Source organism: Felis catus, chromosome B1 (assembly GCF_018350175.1).
Source record: "Felis catus isolate Fca126 chromosome B1, F.catus_Fca126_mat1.0, whole genome shotgun sequence".
In the NCBI taxonomy this organism is placed as follows: Eukaryota; Metazoa; Chordata; class Mammalia; order Carnivora; family Felidae; genus Felis; species Felis catus.
Window position 1 is genome coordinate 77,690,856 of NC_058371.1, and position 19,966 is coordinate 77,710,821.

Consider the following 19,966-nt stretch of genomic DNA (forward strand, 5'->3'; position numbering starts at 1 on the left):
CTCCAACTAGAGGAAAGACTCATACATTGACATTGTCATTAGTAAAACCAGGAAAGTAAATTAAGAAATAGTCTTTATTTTGCTCTTATTTATTCTTAAAGTTGCTTCTAAAATAATACATATTATGTTTCTGAAAAGAAGCAAATTTATTGAATTTGATCTGTTGATGTGTAGGAGTAAGAAGGCAGAGCATCTGTGAAATATTTTATTAGTACAGTCAATTTTCATTTATTAGTGAAAATGGAAACAGCATCTCCATGGCTATTGAGCTTTATAGATAATATTTAACACATTAAAATCCAGAATTTTCATCATCCACTCAGAACTTAGACTATTTCTTGTATTTGTAAACAAACAGAAACATTAATTTATGTTTTATGTTTGCCTCCTTTCTGATGATGATTGAAAGGACTGAAAAGGACAAGTAGAAATTGGCTAATTTTTAAGCCTGATAATTGTAATTTTTTATCATCATAAAAATGTTCTTTTTGTTAGCTTATTTAATATTGTTTGCTATATTTATGTGTGATGTTTGCTATAGCTTTATAGACTTAGGCTCTGTGAATCTCTTTGTACTTAGATATATTTTAAATTTAATTTTATATAATACTCTACCTGGAATTTAGTTAAGGTTCCACCAATCATATATGCTCTATACCTCACAAGGTGACAGACTTACTCTCTCCTAGCTATGACTAGAAGAAAAGAATAGAGTGAAACATTTAGAATAAAAATACTGACATAAGCAGAGTTAAAATGCTGTTCCATAATTATCCGTTTGTTTTTGTCACTAGAATCTTTTCTCCTGCCTTGAATGTATTGCTTTAATGAATTTTAGTAAAGATAATGATACATTAATGAACTTCAGTTTCCTGCGAAGCCAATCATGAAAGACAGATGGAAATAACTAAAAATTAACAATCTTTCTTAGGGGATTAGAGTCTTGTTTTTGTTTTCTAAAAAGGCCAGCTCATTCCAGAATTTGCACAATTATTCTAGCTCATGCATAACCTATGAGTAAATAAAATACCAAAGATTTGTGACAAAACATTTGGTAGATAGTTTTGTTTAAAGCTTAATCATCCTTTTGTAATACAAAACAACTATATCTCCGTAAAAAAGCTTCTGGAAAGCTAAATATTCAGGTCAACATCCTTATAACTGGAAGGGAGTGGCATGTGCATATTTTTTTGAGTGATGCATGTATGCAAAAAGATCCTGTAAAGTCATCCCCTAAATTCCACAGTCATTCTAGGTTCCAGATTTATTTTTTTTAATTTTTTTTTTTAATTTTAGAAGGGGGTAGAGAGGAGCAGAGAGAGAGACAAAGAGAAACAGAGAGAGAGAGAGAATCTTAAGCAGGCTCCACACCCAGGATGGAACTGACTTGGGGCTTGATCCCAGGGTCATGGGATTATGACTTGAGCTGAAATCAAGAGTCAGATGCTCAAGTGACTGAGCCACCCGGGCAGCCCTACGCTCCAGATTTTTTAAAACTGGGATTATCAACTTGCTTCAGAGAGAAGTAGAGGGGTATTTCACCTCTTAGCTAACAACCTCCTTCTTTTTGTTCGTTTAGCATTTAAACTGTTAAAACATAAGATTTGATTGCATTACATTGTTTCCATGTGGTGTAGAGACCAAACTGGGCAGAGTTTGAGCCAAATATGTGCTTACCCCCTCATGTCCAACTCATGTATATTTGTCTCAGGCCCGTGGACTGCTTCCTTATCCAGTCTATTCAAGCTCGGGCAGCAAGTCTGGTTTTACAAATAAACCAAGGGTTAGGTCCTATGACAACCAGTAGGAGGAAAAAACAATTAGGATAGCTTTCCTCAAAAATGGCTCTATGTGAGTCAGGTCCTTCAGATTCATGAATTTTGCATTCAGCCCATTCAGAAAAAAAAACAGAATACAGACAAAAGTTCGATTAAACCAAAAATTATTATTTTTAGCATTTTGGCATATTTTTGTTTAGTCTTTTTGTTTATGGGTTTTTCGTTCATAATTGAAAGTGCAAGATATATATTTTTGTTGTTGAAAAATAACTCAATGCATGTATGTACTATATTTACTTAAACAATCTCCCATTACTGGACATTTATGTTAATTTCAATTTTTATTATTGTGTTGGGGTTCTAAAGACTACCCCTTGTTCAGTGATCTGCTAGGAGGATTCATGGGACTCAGTATGTTGTCGTATTCATTTTATTATATAAAAAAATACAAAGAAAAATCAACAATCAAAGAAAAATCACTTCACATGTGGTGGAGGCCAGAGGAAACCAGGAGCAAGCTTCCAAGAGTTCTTCCAGTGGTCACTTGAATGCATTTAATTCCTCCAATAATGAATCGTGACATGAATTGCACTTCCTGGGGGGTGAGGTCTCGGGTCATGGTACACTGGGGAAACTCATTAAAGGTTCAGCAACAAGGTTTTTACTGGGGGATAATCTAAGTATCCTCTGCTTAGTATGTCCCAACATTCCAGATTTCCAGAAGGAAGCACACATTTTGCATAAACCCATATTGTTTGCCCAGTCTAGGCACAGTGAGATACTCTTATCTTTTAGGAAAAGTTTTACATCAGTGTAGGGAACTGTTCACCTGCCAAGTTCCCAGATACCAGCCCAGGATTAACCTTGTAAACTTGTCTTTCTAGGAATAACAGTCTCAGCTTTGCTATGTTAACTCTTCTGCCCAATTATTGTAAATAATGCTGTAATAAACATCGTTATTAGTGAATCTTGTGGCATATTTCAGATTACTTCTTTATGAAAGATTCCTAGAAATCGATATTACTTCAAAAATATGAATATTTAAAAGACTTCTCTCACTGGCGAATTACTTTCCCAGAATCTTTTCAAATTTCCATTTTCACCAAGCATGTATGAGTGTGGGCACAGAATGACTAAAATCAGTAAGATCTGTATTGTCCAAACATCAGTATGTAGTCAACCTGGAAGAAATAATTTTTAAAAATTTAGGATTATATGAGACAAACAAATGGCTAGTTAATTGTTGCTTCTTTTTACAGGGATGGGGCAGGGACTGCTAAGAACACTCCCATTGAATTACCATGCAATAAATCACTTTTCTCCCAGAACTCTTGTCTTTTTTTTTTCTTTTTTTTTTTTTTTTTTGCCTAGAAACCTATGACATCATTGCCATCTGTAAAACAAGCATCATCCGGTTCATGTTAACATTTTTTCTTCAAAACTATTCATACATATTCTGTACCAGGCATTGTGGTTGTGTAGAGGATACAACAGTATACAGGATGTGACGTCTGCCCACCTGGAGTTTGCAGTCAGGTGCTGGCATGAGCTGTATTTGTCATAGTGCTTCTGGGCAAAGATGACAAGTGGGCTGCCATCAAGAGGCATTTTCAGATGATGTATTCAGATAGCTGCCCTTGTATCACAGAAATAAATCTGTGACAGTAGTACCTGGGCTTGTTTTAGTTAATCAGAAAGACTGAGACTAAACTTTTACAAAGCTACTTCAACATAGCAGACTATCTCTGTTACTTCCTGAGAGGGGGATGTGAGTTTATGACTCTTTAAAGATAGTGTGGTTCTCCCCTGCCCCCAAACTGTTGTGTCATTGAAGACAAATGTAAAGGAAGTGTTTATTGGGGTCCCTGGGTGGCTCAGTCAGTTAAGTGTCTGACTTTAGCTCAGGTCATGGTCTCGGGTTTGCGGGTTCAAGCACTGCATTGGGCTCTGTGCTGACAGCTCGGAGCCTGGAGTCTACTTCTGATTCTGTGTCTCTCTCTCTCTGCCCCTCCCTTGCTCACTCTCTGTGTCTCAAAGGTGAATAAATGTTAAAAATTTTTTTTAAAAATAAATAAAGGAAGCATTTATTTTTGTATGTATGCTTGTTATGTAAGAAGTTTAAGCAAATTGTGTTTTCTTCTTACCAAGTACAAAACATCTTTGTTAGAAAAAAGAGAGGTAAATCTCCCTAAAGTTCTGTGATGGTTTCTTCAGACTTTGGTTTTGTTCATAGTTTTTCTACATAATTTTTGCGTAATTTCGCCTAAAATTATACAGACTTATTTTAAATGTGTTCTCTGTAAAGTTGCAATTAGTATGATTAATTGCAGAAAATGTGGAAAATACAGAACACTGTCACAAAAAGAGATACTCATTTATTGTTCTACCACCCAGAAATACTCACTATGAAATTCTGGTGTATATCCTATAATCTATTTTCCAGGTATATTTTTCCCCTTAAACAACTGAGGGCCATAGGAATATTCAGAGGCTGTTCTCATGATATAAAGAGGCACTTCCTGGGAGGTGATGTCGTGATTTAGGTGATTCAATTTGAAGTTTTAAGAAGGAGAAAAGTCATTATTTAAGTTCTTGGAAAATGAAAATAGCCACTATTGTTCTTTGTTTCCTTGTCTTGTTTACTGGGTACATGTCCAAACCTTTAGCCATTCTAAGTGCACGAGACACCAATGCTGGTCATTGGTTATTGTTTTTGGTAATCATAGAACAAGATTCTATTTGAAAGAACATTTCACTGGAACTATGAGTGAGGTAAAGCGTTTACCATAGGAAACAAACTGTTTGTTTCCTAGGAAAGCAAAATGAAGCAGAAAAGGAACTATGAGGCTAGGACTGGCAAGATCAAGCTGTAAGTCTGAGGTGTAGAATCCACGTGACTGTTGTGGTCCTACTAGAAATGGCTATTCTGGTTATGGGAAGAACTGCTGGTCCCATGATTTCTAAACTCTTTTAACCTTAATTTTGATTCATGTCTTGATCTTCAGATAGATATTTTTTATTTAAACAAAAACACGTGATTTTTCTCAGCAGACCTTCAGGGTGTTGGTATATTGGAGAATGAATTTTTTCCCTGGCCTTTATAAATCAAAGACAATTTTGTTTTAAAAATTTCTGTTTCACAACTTTTCCTTTTCCTTGGAAATTCTGTTTGTGGTTTTCTGTCGTTTATTGTTTCTTTTGTTGTTTCACAGAGGACATTTGATAACAACCTGTGTTTTACACCTTTGAGATGTTTTTTCTTTGCAAGTGTGTGTGAATTCTTTTAGTAGTTTGTTTTCTTTATTCTTGTAACTTTGCAGGATGTAATGGCATACAAATCTCTTTTAATTACTTTCTCATAATATACAATAAGCCCCAATACTCAGAAGATACATGCTTTTTTTTTTTTAGCTGAGGAAATTATTATTCAGTCGTGTTTGTTTTCTTTACTTTTGATTATTCTGGTTTCATCTTCAGTAATGTATAGGACTCCTTTGATGGATACTTATTTTTTGTCAACTTTAATCTATAATCTTTAATCTTCTCTCTTATAATTTTCATCTTTGGATACTTCTTTATTCTAGGAACACTTGCTAAATCTAGTCATTTGATATTCTGTACTGTCTCTTACACTCCTATTAAGTGTGAAATACATTTTAATTCTGTTGTTACAGTTTTGGTTTCCTGGTATTTCTTGCCTTTTAAAGATCACTCATTTCCATTTTTATTTATCTTGCAAATATTCTTATTGTTTAAAGTCTTAGTTTGTTTTCTCCTTATTGCTTTTGGCTTCTATTTTAGAGTTTGGCTTGTTATATACTACAATGGAATGCCAATACTATTCTAAAATTTTTTTCTGAGTCTAATAGAATATTTTTGACTTCTAATAGAATATTTTTGACTTAAACTCTTTTATAGATTTTTCAGAATTGCAAACTGTATTAGTTTCCCAGGGCTGCTTCAACAATTTACTCCACAAACTTGGTAGCTTAAAAGGACACAACTGTACTCTCTTACAGAATACAGAAATCTGGGATTAATTTCATTGGACTATGTGGAGATGTTCCCCAGGACTGATTCTTTCTGCAACTCTAGGGATGAATATTTCTGTTCCTTTTCTGCTTCTGAAGGCTATTTGCATTCCGTAGCTCATGACCTCTTCTCCAAATCACTCTTGGTTCTGTCATCACATTTCCTTCTTTTCCATGGGCCTTTGTGAGTACACATATGGCCCATCATGATATCCTAGGTTATCTTCCCCTCTCAGGATTATTGATTTAATCATGACTGCAAAGTCCCTCTTGCCATGTATTCTAACATTTGCAGGTTTCAGGGATTGGGATGTGAGTATCTTTGGGGCCATTGTTCAGTCTTCCATTGGGACCTTTCCCCTTGTGTCACTGTCCCTTGGGCTTCAAATTCAGATTGACCTGGGTTCACACAACTGCTTACTAGCTGCCTGAACTGGGGCAAATGACTTAATTTGTTTTCTCCTCTGTTAAACTAGGGTTCTCGTGTAGATTAGGTCAGGTAACGCGTGTAAAGTATTCAACGATCTAGGTCCTCCATAAATGTTAACTGGCATTTCCATGATCAATATAGGCCCCAGGATGTTTACTCTGCCCTGAATAAAAAGACATAGCTCCATGCAAAGTGAGTGATTATGAACAGAGAGAACATATGGATTTTTCTCTACTCTGCTCCATGTTCACTTGAATGTGCCAATTACCTTTTCTAGTTCTATAGTTGATGACTGGTGTCAATGCCCCCTTCTCTGCCGAATTCTCAATAACCTGGAGATGCCCATTTGGAACAGTTTGGTTCTACTGGGTGGGTCCTTTCATTCCTTCATTCTTCCTTCATTCTTTAGTATTAGTATTTTTAGCTGTTTAGCACGTTAAAATTACAATCCCCGTTTTGCATTGTTGTCAAATCCTGTCAGTCCCATCCTCTGCACGGAGCTCTTTCTTTACAATAAGACTGTTTCAATTCCTGTTGGTACAGTCAGGATTACTCTCTTTTCTAGTTGTTTCCTTAGAGTTGTAGTGTCCAAGTGGATTGTGGTAGTTGAGGGTATGGAAAGGGAAGGGTTCTTCAAAAGCAGCATCCACATTGTACAGAAATGGGTTTTGTTCTTTTTCCTTTATATTTTTCTTGGAAGATAATACGCCTTTTTTCTAACATCTTTCAGATGGGCTAGGGGTTTTATTATGTAAAGGTCACTAATTGCTTTCCTCAATTCACTTCCTCATCTTAAAGAATTTTGTTTTCTCATCTGCATATTAATGAATGGTTAGACTTAATTTCTTGTAACCTTGAGATTTTCATCTTTTTCTTTATTGTTACAGTATTTTAGTGGTACTGTAAAAGGGGCTGCCTCACAGCCAGAAGTCACAAAGCCATATTGAACCAGAAATGATTCTTTTTGAACATTTTTTTTTATCCATTATTAGCTGAAAGTATCTGTCAAACTTGTTCAAATACTTGGCAATTCAGAAACATATTATGCAACAGTGATGCCACTGTTCTGTATTATATTATATCCTAATAAGAATGAAGTTCTCACATATTTTTGTAACTCACTTTAAGTTTCTCCTGTTTTTTAGTATTTGCTTTGTATGTATAAACAAGTGATCCCATCAGAACCCAAAAAAGGATCATAGGTATGTCTTATTTGCTGTCTCTCAGGATTCACTTAAATAAAAGTGTTAATTGGAACACAGAGTTATCTGTATTTCTTACATGTTTTATAATATAAGATTTGGGAGCCATGAATATTAACTGGTATTCAGTAGATACACATAAGTTAGTCTGTTGAATCTTTATTTTTATTAAACCCTTTTGGAAACAGTTAATTTTAAATAAATGAAACAAAGTAAATAGTTTAAGCAATTTGAGAATACATATTGTATGTTTTTGACTATAAATTGAAATATGATTGATTTAAATGGACATTTCAGTCATTGATTCTAAAAGTTGAACTAATGTAACAGATGGAGTTCAGCTGCCCAAGCAAGCTTCTGGGTTTGATTATTCAAGTGATTAAGATGCTATTTGTCAACTCTAGTTTACCACCCCTTTTAATTATATAGATAATCAAACTAAGAACTGCTAATTCTGTCTCCTAACTATTAATTGTTTGTAATTACACGCAGATTAAAACTGCATGTGCAATTAACTCAGAGAATTAATTGATACAAGGGAATTGATAAAAGGGAAACAGAACAAGCTTGGCATAAAAAAGGCTCTAGGGACACAGGACCACTTGAACCCATTAGTGTCTTGGGCTCTATCATGTCCTTGTAAAGATACTTCACACTTTCATTTGGACTTCTTCGGCTCTGTTGGATGCAGTTGCATAGACATATTCTTTGGAACTATTATATTCTTACATTATATATCATTAGCATAGACTGTTTCTTAGTTCTTCATTCATGGTTGATGGACACAATATATTTAAAAAATTTGAACTTCTGTCTTTGGGTCTTTTGCTGATAATTCAGGTGACTTGGACAAATATATCCATTTGCAACCTGGAGGAAATACTTGTCACGATGAAGATTATTACATAAGTGGTGAATGTTTCAACTAGCTACAAATTTTCCCTTCCTTCCTTTCTCCTTCTTTCTTTCTTCATTCTCTTGGCAGTCTCACCACAGTATAGAACCTTATCAGTTTTCTGTGAGTCATTTGAGAAATTTTAGTTTCTAAAATAACTATGACAATTAGAATTTGGAACTGTCTCTCACCTTTGCAAATAATTGGCTCATTGTTAACTACATAAATTTAAGTAAAAACAGGAAATAAAATTTAAAAAAAGCACCCCCAGCTGAAATATGTTTAAAAATTATTACCTTTATAAACATCAAGATGATGCTAGAAAGTGAGAGAAGATAATCTGGTGGAAAATAGTTGATCCTGAAAAAAAATAGAATTTTAAAAACCTGTTGTAAATTTTTTTTTCCATTCCTTCAGATATTTGTGTCAGTTGCATTGTATGGGACTTTTCACATTTAACAGTTTTGGTGATTGGCCTTTCAGCCAGTGCCAAGTAATTCCAGAGCATACATTGAACATATGCTTTGGGCACAGCATTATGTTCAGTTTTATGGGAAATGCAAAGCAAGTAAAAGACTTTTAAGTTTAGATAGGAAAATAAGATGTGCAGAAGACAACAAAATAACATGAACTAAGTGTATAATATTTTTCAAAAAGAGTCTATATAAGTATTGAGGATATACAAAGTCAGGAAGACATCAGTATGGGTAGTTATTTAACCAAATTTTTTATGTTCCAAGGTAGCTCCTATTCCACCAGCTTGTTAACCTGATGGAACCTTCTTGGTTCCTTTTCAAATTTTGGTATTACATTTTCCCCAGATTTGTTTAATATCAGAATATTTTGTTCTATCCTGCTGGCTGTTAAACTGGGATCACTGCTAAGATTTCTTATTTTTTCACCTACCAATAAGCAGCCTACTCTTGCTTACTCCCCACTCCATTTCCAGCATTCAGAATCTTCGTTTCTCTGTGGCAGTATCTGTGAAGAGTGTTGGCTCCGTGAGGGTTTGTGAACATTTAGTCTGATGTATGACTCTGTTCTTCAAACTACCAGTTTATAACTTTTGACTGACTTTGTGGAATAAACTGGAATTTGTTGCATGTCACCTTCCGGGCCTGGCTTCTGAGGAGGAGTCATTAGCATACATCAGTGTGTGAATGATTACCTTGAGGATTTTAGTGGAGGGTTTACTGCTTCCTGAAGTGGAAAAGTTATAGCTGTATTTTCTAATGTGATACCTATAGACTGGAGAAAATAATGCATGGCCTTCTCAACTGCATGAGTCTGTTTTGTGGGTAAACCAGATAAAATATTTGAAATGCTCTGCACTGTCTTGGAAAATAATTTGTATAGCACTTAGATTCATTTTGGGTTGGGCTCTTCAATGATCAGGAAGACTCCCTTTCCCTGTGAGATCTCCCCTTTTGAGGCTAATTCTTGTTCACCAGTATTTACATAGCTACCTCAATTGTATTGCTGATGAACCAGAAGCACAGATAAATTCCAACTAAGATATTGTCTTCGTCCTGGAAGTGTTTATCAGTTTAAAAAGGAGATTGCATTGAGGAGGGCACTTGTTGGGATGAGCACTGGGTGTTGTATTTAAACGATGAACCATGGGAATCTACTCCCAAAACCAAGAGCACACGGTACACATTGTATGTTTATCAATTTGACAATAAATCATATTAAAAAATGAAAAGTAAAAATTATAAATATGGAAAAAATAAAGTAAATTAGACCCTAGTTAAAATTAAAAAGGAGATTGGAAAGAGATTCCCAATTATCTAAAACATGTGAAGACACTTATGGTGCAAGTTCATTAAGGGAAGTAGGTGGTCCAGAGATAGTGTTAATGAGTTGAGGAGTGCTTTAAATTACTCAAGAAAGCATCATAAGAAATGTGGGGACTTACACATCTCTAATAACTCTTATTCTACCCTTTTAAGTCCCCCCTGGGTTTATAAAAATCCCTAGTTAAAGTTTAATGTGTATGGCCTTTTCTTTGCTGTCCTCTTCCCAGATACTAATATGTTCAGGTTCGCTATAATCTTTCCATTGTTGGCATCTGCTTCCACTAAAGAATTTTATTTATTCATATTGAGTTGTGATTGAAATACGATTTATTATGTTGCCTCTTCTAGACACTTTGCCTTTTTGATAAGAGGACAAAGATTCTTTTTGACTGAAGTGGAAGAAATTATATACATATAAAATTAGAATGGGGTAGATCACATGCATGTTATTGATTGGAATGCCTCTGAGATAACATTACATTTTTTTATTATTTTATGTTACTATCTGCCTCCCTATAGGACACTTAGCTTATGATCCTATAAATAAGTTGAAGCAATGAAATGAGAGAATTTATTACGTCTGAGTTTTCTCTAAATTTATGTGAAATTAAGCAGTCCATAGATGTCTGTATTAAATCGAAAGTTTCAGGAAAGAATATATGTATATAAATAAGTATTAGAAAGAAAATTGGAAATGTGTAAACAGTTTGATTCATTTTGGATGGCAGGATTGAACTGAATTTTTCTCTTTTAAATGATTAATGTTTCTGAGAAATAGACAAATAAATCTTAAATCTCCTCATCTTTAAAAAAAATTTGTCTGCAGAAATCCCATGCAACAACTGCCATGAGACAGAAGAAATATGTGGGCATATGTTGGCTAACCTTTTGCTCTTTCAACTTATTCGTCTAGAGCACTTTTAATAATTTCACTTACTTTGCCATTTCAAAATGTGTACCCTCATCATAATTCTGAATTTTCTTTTAAAGTACTGATATAGCAGGGAGAGGAGTTTTCCCTTTGTTTTTGTAAGTGCTATTCACAAATATGATTTTGCTTTAAGCCTCCTTTAAAAAAAGAAGTCAGTGCTCTTGAACAGAAGAGACTCAAAGGAATGAACCTGGTCTTCTGATGGGCACACCGTACCCAATAAAAACACAAGAGCTTTACTGTGTGATGGAACCAATTAATTGAAGCCTCTCTCTGTGCGGTGCTCATGCTTCTGCATCTCTCTGATCAGATGACAAGATGCGATTTTAATATAGAATAACAGGGCCATAAAGATGATCTATTTTCCTCTTTGTAACAGTAAGCAGTATGGTCTGTGTGTACTTTTCTTGGACAAATATTGTTTTAACTTGCATTGATATTTCTAACAGATAAAACATTCTACGATTGGAGAGGAATTATGTCAACAAAGCCTTCCCGTTTGACTCCTGACTCCAGCTGGCCTAGTTTGTGTGGGCCATCATCAATGTTTCGGGATTACTGTTCTGTGAGTATTTGTGAAACTGGATATAGAGTTGTGTTACTGTTCTTCTGGCAGCTTATTGGGTTAATTTTGATAAAACATGTGAGATTGTGCTGTGGACCTATTTCATTCCCAAATGATTCTCCACTGAAATTCTTTGTCCTGAAACAGTGCTTTACTTCTGTTATCATATCTTGTGCAGAATTTGCATCTTGTGGATCACCTTAACTCCTAAATATGTGTATTAATTTTTATTTGAAGAGTACTGATAGCCAAAGTGATCGTCACAATGATTTGCCCCAAATGTGAGAGTAACTATTTTTGTAATGGTACCTAGACTATCAAATAAATATAATGGAGGCCAGTGGGGCATGAAGATAGCTGTTAGGAGTGTGACAGAGGACTGAAAAATCCAAGGACAATTTCACAACCACACATTGATGGTTTTCTGAATGAGGACTCCCTAAACTGAAACATGGGAATCTGGGACTTGAAAATGGAATCTGGATTTCACTTTGAGTTCATCTGTTTATCAGGCAAGGTCCTAAGATGTTTCTATATCAATAGTAGAGGAAACTCATGTGATTCTGAAATTTTTAGCAACAATTTCTATTTTATAATGTCGTGTCTCACAGTACCTATATATATATATGTTTGGGTTTCTTACATCTTCTCCATGTTCTGTTCTGTATGTGAATGTGTCTGTCTCATCCTTTCACTGACTTTTTCTCTCTTTTTGTATCACTATTTTTCTTCTTGACTTGTCATTTGTATTAGTGTGTTTGGCAGTCATAACAAAATACCACAGACCGGGTGGCTTAACCAACAGAAATTTATTTCTCAAAGTCCTGAAGTTTGGAAATCCAAGATCAAGGTGCCAGCAGCTCTGTTTTCTCCTGAGGCCATTCTCTCCTTGGCTTGCAGACAGCTGTGTCCTCACATGGCCTTTCCTGTATGTGTCCCTGGTGTCTGTCTCTTCTTATGAGATCACTAATCATATTGGATTAGGGCCCTACCCTTATGACCTCATTTAACCTAATGACTTCATTAAAGGCCCTATCTCCAAATACAGTAACATTAGGGGTGAGGAATTCAACATACGCATTTTGAGGTGACATAATTCAGTCCATAACACCATTAGACAACTGAAATATATTGAAAAATTATTTTTCCTGTCTATTGAATAGTTCTTTACTTAAGATTAAAAAAACAAAGGTTGTATTTTTATATTTTTCCCATAGACCAGAACTTTTTGAATCATGTTATATATAACTTATATTGCTAAATTTGTGAATAAATTTACTAAAACTAAACACTGTTTTAGATAAGGACATTATATGAATATTATTAAGGAAAATAATATGATGTCTTTAACAAAAGCAATACCCATAGAAGGCTGTTATTATTATCTCCCAGTAAAGGTAAAAAAAAAATGAATTGCTTCTTCTAAGCTTTCCAGCTCCAGCTCTACCCTGTTTTACACTAACAATTTAAAGACTGCTCCTAGCTGTGTGACAAACCACATTTAAATATATTTCTTTGGGGGAATATATCTGGCAAGGGTAGACTTGATTGTGGAGAGCAAATGCAAGACAGGGTATATTTATTCATTGTTGAGTGGGGGAATTAGGAACACAAAAAGCTATTACCCATAGCTCTGACATAAAAGATAGTGCTTTGGGGATGTGCACATGGCTAAAGAGTTTGGGGTAGACTGGAGTGGAGACTGGGTGAGCATGAAAAGGCCTTTTGCATCAGTCCAGTTAAAGGCTTGTCTCTTATCCTTGAAAACCAACAGTACTGGGGGTGGGTATGTGTGAATGGATAAGGAGCAGGATTCAAACCTTAAAATTTCTTTCCTGCAGCTTACTTGATTTTCAGTTTCTACTACTGAAAGTCTAAATGGCCTTTTTTTTCTTTTTAAGTAAGAATTGCTCTTTTGTTTATCCTTCAAAATAATCACAATCCTAGAAGGGATCAAGCATCATGTTCTAAGTAATCTTTTTTTCACCAATTTTTATTGTGGTAAAATATACTTAACATAAAATCTACATCTTGACCATTTTTAAGTGTATCATTTGGTGGCATTAATTACACCCACATTGCTGTGTAACCATTACCACCATCCATCTCCAGAACTTTTTCATCTTTCCAAACTGAAACTCTGTACCCTTTGAACATTAATTCTCTCTCCCTTCCCTCATCTCCTGGCAACAAGCATTCTACTTTCTGTCTCTATGGTTTTGATTTTGTGTGTGTGTGTGTGTGTGTGACTGTCTCATTTCACTTGGCATAATGTGTTCAAGGTTCATTCATGTTGTAACATATGTCAGAATTTCCTTAATTTTTAAAAAGACTGAATAATATTCTGTTGTACAGGTTTCCCCACTATCCCAAAGTAGAACATTCCTATGAAAATTTTGTAAGCTGAAATCACGTAAAGTGAAGAAATAATTACCATTGATTTATATGGAAAAAAATTCAAGTGTTCCCAGATCCCAAAAATAACTTCTCCTAGGCCTTTCGGATATCTTAGCTAATGGATGAACAAAATGCTTTAAGATAAAGCACAGATGCTCACAAGACACAGTTCAAAGGTGTGGCAGCTTGATGATGAGGTGCTGAGTGGAGTTTCCAGGGAAGGAGCTAGGTGAGGCCACTCTCACTGGTTGGGTTGTGTGCTACCTTTATAATGGCTTGCTGCAAAACAAATGTTGAATGCTATTTTCGCTTTTCACCTTTTTCGTTAGATAAAAGCAAAAATCTTTGGATTTCTTTGAGTTAGCAAAAGTAGGTACTAATACAGGTCTTTCCTAAAAGTGAAGTGGCAGAATGTGAACTTTCAAAAAGCGGGGGATACTTGTACCATATTTTGTTTATCCACTCATTTGTTGATGGACACTTGAATTGCTCTTACCTTTTTGGATATTTTGGATAATGCTTCTTTGAATATGGGTGTATAAATATTGTTTGAGTCCTTGCTTTCACTTCTCTTGGTATATATCCAGAAGTAGAATTGCTGGACTATATCGTATTCCTATGTTTAATATTTTAAGGAATCATCATATTGTTTCTCACGGTGGCTGCACCATTTTACATTCCCAGTAGCAATGCACAAATATTCCAATGTCTCCATATCCTCATCAGCACTTATTACATTATCCATTTTCTTGATAGCAGCCTTACTAATGGGTGGGAAATGGTACCTAATCTTGATCTGAGTTTTTTTCAGTCAGACCAAAAAGTAAGTAGGAAAAAAAGAATGTAGAAACCTGCACTGGTAAAAGTAGGCACAGGGCAGAGAAAACCCTGTCTTTGATTTTGTAGGAGGAGAGAAAAATTTTGCACATTCTGCTTTCAAAACGCTCTCTACAGCATAGCTACTCTTATCAAAATTTTAATTCACTCAGGTAAGAAAGTCACTGTGGATATGCTTTCTTTAACCTAAAAAACAAAACAAAACAAAACAACACTATCCCTTTTAAGCCTGAAGTTTTTGTTTTCTTTATAAAATCTTTTGAATCCTTATATGTTATCAGTTCTTCAAATTTTCATTTAAATTCTAGTTAGTTAACATATAGTGTAACATTAGTTTCAGGAGTAGAATTTAGTGATTCATCATTTACATATAACACCCAGTGCTCATCACAAGTACCCTCCATAATACCCATCACCATCTAGCCCATCCCCCATCCACCTCCCTCTGTCAACCTTCAGTTTGTTCTCTATCGTTGAAAGTCTTTTATAGTTTGTTTCTCTCTTTCTATCTTTTTTCCCCCATTTCCGTATCTTCATCTGTCGTATTTCTTAAGTTCCACACATGAGTGAAATCATATGGTATTTGTCTTTCTCTGACTGACTTATTTTGCTTAACATAATACACTCTAGCCCATCCACACCATTGCAAATGGCAAGATTTCATTCTTTTTGATGGCTGAGTAATATTCCATATATATATATATATATATATATATATATGACATATATTGTTATATATATACTATATGTAATATATAATACACACACACGCACGCATGCACACATACCACCTCTTCTTTATCCATACATCAGTAGATGACATGTGGGCTCTTTCCACAGTTTGGCTCTCGTTGTTAGTGCTTCTATAAGCATTGTGGTGCATGTGCCCCTTTGAATCAGCATTTTTGTATCCTTTGGATAAATATTTAATAGTGCAATGGCGGGCGCCTGGGTGGCGCAGTCAGTTGAGCGTCCGACTTCAGCCAGGTCACGATCTCGCGGTCCGTGAGTTCGAGCCCCGCATCAGGCTCTGGGCTGATGGCTCAGAGCCTGGAGCCTGCTTCCGATTCTGTGTCTCCCTCTCTCTCTGCCCCTCCCCCGTTCATGCTCTCTCTCTGTCCCAAAAATAAATAAAAAACGTTGAAAAAAAATTAAAAAAAATAGTGCAATGGCTGGATCATAGGGTAGTTCTATTTTCAACTTTTTGAGGAACCTCCATGCTCTTTTGCAGAATGGCTGCACCAGTTTGCATTCCCACCAACAGTGTAAGAGGGTTCCCCTTTCTCCACATCCTCACCATATGTTTTCAGTTCCAATTTAATAATGTTTCATGTCTTTAGTTTTAATGTTTCATTTCTGAAACTTCAGCCTTACTATATTAGAATTATGTTATTAGAATTTCTAGTTACTTTAAGCAATGTCCTATGGGCCCATAAAATGTCTTTATATGAAGTTAAAGAAACTGCATCCTGAAGAAAAGTTTACTGATGGTATTTTTTTATAATTTTTTGAAATACTGAGGATTTTTAAAAATTTTACTGAGATATTTATAGGCGTAATTGTCTTGAAAGATAATATTTATTCATGGTAAGTGAATACTGAAAATGTAATCTTTTGTATAACATAACAATGTAATATTACATGGCAATAATACAATCTCTAACTTTCTCACCACAGTTTCATTTTATAATTCTTCTTTAAAAGTTTTGCTAACATTTATAATCATGTATGAAGCAATCTTGAAACCACAACCTGGAGGACTCTAGTTATAGTTATAGAAAACAACCTTGGTATTTATCAAAATTCTGGGATGGAAAAATTAATGTATTTATCAACAGTATTCTTAAAAATAGCTAGGATAAAAACAAATATTGACAGAAATTTGTGTAAGTAGTTAATTTCTAGCTAAAATTGGGAAACAGAGGAGAAAGTACAATAACTTTTATTCATTAGTTGTTAGTAAGGCAAACCTCTCCTCAGAGGGTGGTTATTAACTATGTTGCAGTGCCCCTTCTAAGGGGAAATATGTTGTTTGGTGATATCTACCAGTGAGGATGGAGTTCCAAGCCAGGGAATGCCAAGCGCGTGCACATGTATCCAGGATGGGATGGTGATGAGGTTCAAGGCAGTAGAATGGAGGGAAAAGAGTGGTTGTAGTTGTCTGACATGGGAGAGTAGGGGCATTTCAGGAATTGAAAGAAGTTCATTGCAGTAAAAGTGCAGCACATTCTTTCTAAGGGGCAAGTGGCAAGAAATGAAACTGAAGAGATAAGCAAGTCCCTATTATCATGAAGTGTCTTTGTAGGAAGACTGTCAGTCACGTTATCTTCTTAACCCTGATTGCAAGGAATTTGCCTAACCTTGACACTTGGACATAAGGGATTATAAAAAAAGTAGAATTCAGTTTAATAATTGGTTGCATTATAAATTGTTTTGTTTCAGAGAACAAACTGTGAGTCAGTCCTCTGGGCATTTGGCTTCGTTGTCCTCTGCACTATCCTCTACCCCCCCTTCCCTAGGGGAACACATCCTACATAAGAGAGAAGAAAACAATTCATTGGTCATATTTTTAAACATACTTATATCTTCATCTTGTCGACAAAATTCACTGGTTTTTATAGAAACATTTTTTAGAAATGAAAAGAAATTTCAAATGTAACATTATCATTCTTCACATGAATTTAATTTTGTTTTTTAATTTTAATTTTTTAATTTTACTCCAGTAGAGTTAACATAGTGTTATATTAGTTTTATGTGTGCAATATAGTGATTCAACAATTCTGTGTATCATTATTTGGTTCCCATGATAAGTGTACTCTAATCCCTGTCACCTATTTCACCCATCCCCCCACTCCCCTCTGATATGCTTAATTTTAAACTAGTACCCTCAGTTAAAGTTATTATTATTTTTGTAATGTTCATTTATTTATTTTTGAGGAGGGAGGGAGAGAGAGAGAGAGAGAGAATTCTAAGAAGGCTCTAAGAGGGCTTGAGCTCATAAATGGTGAGATCATGACCTGAGCTGAAACCAAGAGTCACACACCTAGCCAACTGAGCCACCAGGTGCCCCTGAAGTTATTTTTTTTTTCAACAGGAACATATTTTACTTGACGCATACTTCAGAATATATGGTTCTAAAAGATACATATAAAATATTCCATCCAAGAAAAATAGAATATGCATTTTCTTCAGTTACACACAGAAAAATCCCCTGGTTAAATCACATATTTAGGGACATAACAAATATTACAAATGTAAGAATACTGAAATCATACCAAGTGTATTTTCCAACCACAGTGGTACAAAACTAAAGATCAACAATAAAATAAAGCCAGGAAATCTACAATGTAAATATTAAATATTTAATGTGTAAATATTTAACAACACACTACTGTACAACTAATGAGCAAAATAAGAAATCAAATGGCCAATTAAAGCAAGTCTCAAAACAAAAGAAAAACACAATATTATAAAACCTATGTGATGCAGCAACATCAGATGTTAGAATGAATTGTATGATATAAATGCTTGGATTAAGAAAAAAAGTTCAAATAATCAACCTAACATTATACCACAAGGAACCAGAAAAAGAAAAAAACTTAGCTAAAATTTAGTAGCGGAAGAAAATAATAAAGAAAAATCATAAATAAATAAAATAGGGACCAGAATAAACAATAATATAACACTGAAAGTAATGACCAGTTTTTCCAAGAAAATAAACAAAATTGGCAATGCTTTAACTACATTAACTAAGAAAAAAAGAGAAGACTCAAAAACCAAAATGAGAAATGGAAAACAATACAACAGATAACCCCAGAAATATATAGTGTGATAACAGATTACTATAAACAATCACATACTAACAAATCAGATAACTTAGACAAAAATAAGATATTTCCTAAAAATTCACAAGCTACCATGATGTAATCATGAATCTTGAATCCAAGAAATAAGAAATCTTCTTAGAACAATAACAAGACTGAAAATTGAGTTAGGAATCAAAAATCTCCCAGCACAGAAAAGCCCAAGACCACATGGTTTTACTGGTGAATTCTACCAAACATTTAAAAATATAATTAATGGCAGTCTTTGCCAACATCTTATAAATAATGGAATAGAGGGAACACATTCAAAATTGTTCTATGAGGCCAGTGCTACCCTGATCCCAAAGCAGGAGAAAAAAAATACAAAAACAAAAAGTCAATTTCATCCAATACAAGTATTGCTACTCTGGTTTTCTTTTGACATCCATTTGTATGATAAATGTTTCTCCAGTCTCTCACTTTCAATATGCATGTGTCTTTAGGTCTAAAATGAGTATCTTGTAGGCAGTATATAGATGGGTCTTTCTTTTTTTTTTTTAATCTGTTCTGACACCCTGTTCTGACACCCTGTGTATTTTGATTGGAGCACTTAGTCCATTTACATTCAGAGAAATTATTGATAGATATGTATTTGTTTCCTTTTTATTACTTGACTTGTCATTGTTTTTGGAGATTCTCTCTGGTTCTTTCCTGTCTTTGTCACTTTTGGTCCCTCCTTTGCACTCAGAGTCCCCTTTAATATTTCTTACATGGCGTGTGTAGTGATCACAAACTTCTTTAGTTTTTGTCTGGGAAACTCTATCTCTCCTTCTATTCTGAATGATAGATAGCCTTGCTGGGTAGAGTATTCTTGGCTGCAGATTTTTCCCATTCAGCACTTTGAAAATATTATGCCACTCCCTTCTGGCTTGCCAACTTTTTGTTGAAAAATCTCGCGCTAGCCTTATGGGTTTATAAGTTAAGGACTTCTTTTGTCTTGCTGCTATTAAGATTTTTTTCTTTACCACTATATTTTTCAAATTTAATTACAATATGTCTTGATGTTGGCCTGCTTTTGTTGATTTTGATTGGGAGTTCTCTGTGCCTCCTGGAGGTGGATGTCTGTTTCCTTCCCCAGATTAGAGAAGTTCTCTTCTATTATATCTTGAAGTAAATTTTCTGCCTTCTTTCCTCTTCTTTGGAACTCCTTTGAAAGTTATTTTATTATGTTGGATAGAGTCACTGAATTCCTTAAGTCTATCCTTGTGTTGCATAATTCTTTTTCTCTTTTGTTCAGC

The 19,966-nt window shown here is 34.8% G+C and overlaps 1 protein-coding gene across 21 annotated transcripts in view; it reads left to right on the forward strand.

Annotated features, from left to right (window-relative positions):
* The window catches only part of IQCM (IQ motif containing M), a 674,133-nt gene that overhangs the window by 199,412 nt on the left and 454,755 nt on the right, over positions 1 to 19,966 (forward strand). For all 21 annotated transcript variants that reach the window (XM_045056876.1, XM_045056875.1, XM_045056873.1 and 18 more), the window contains one exon: positions 11,516 to 11,631. In XM_045056876.1, the coding sequence (XP_044912811.1) occupies positions 11,516 to 11,631 (116 nt within the window). The remainder of the gene's footprint in view (positions 1 to 11,515; positions 11,632 to 19,966) is intronic.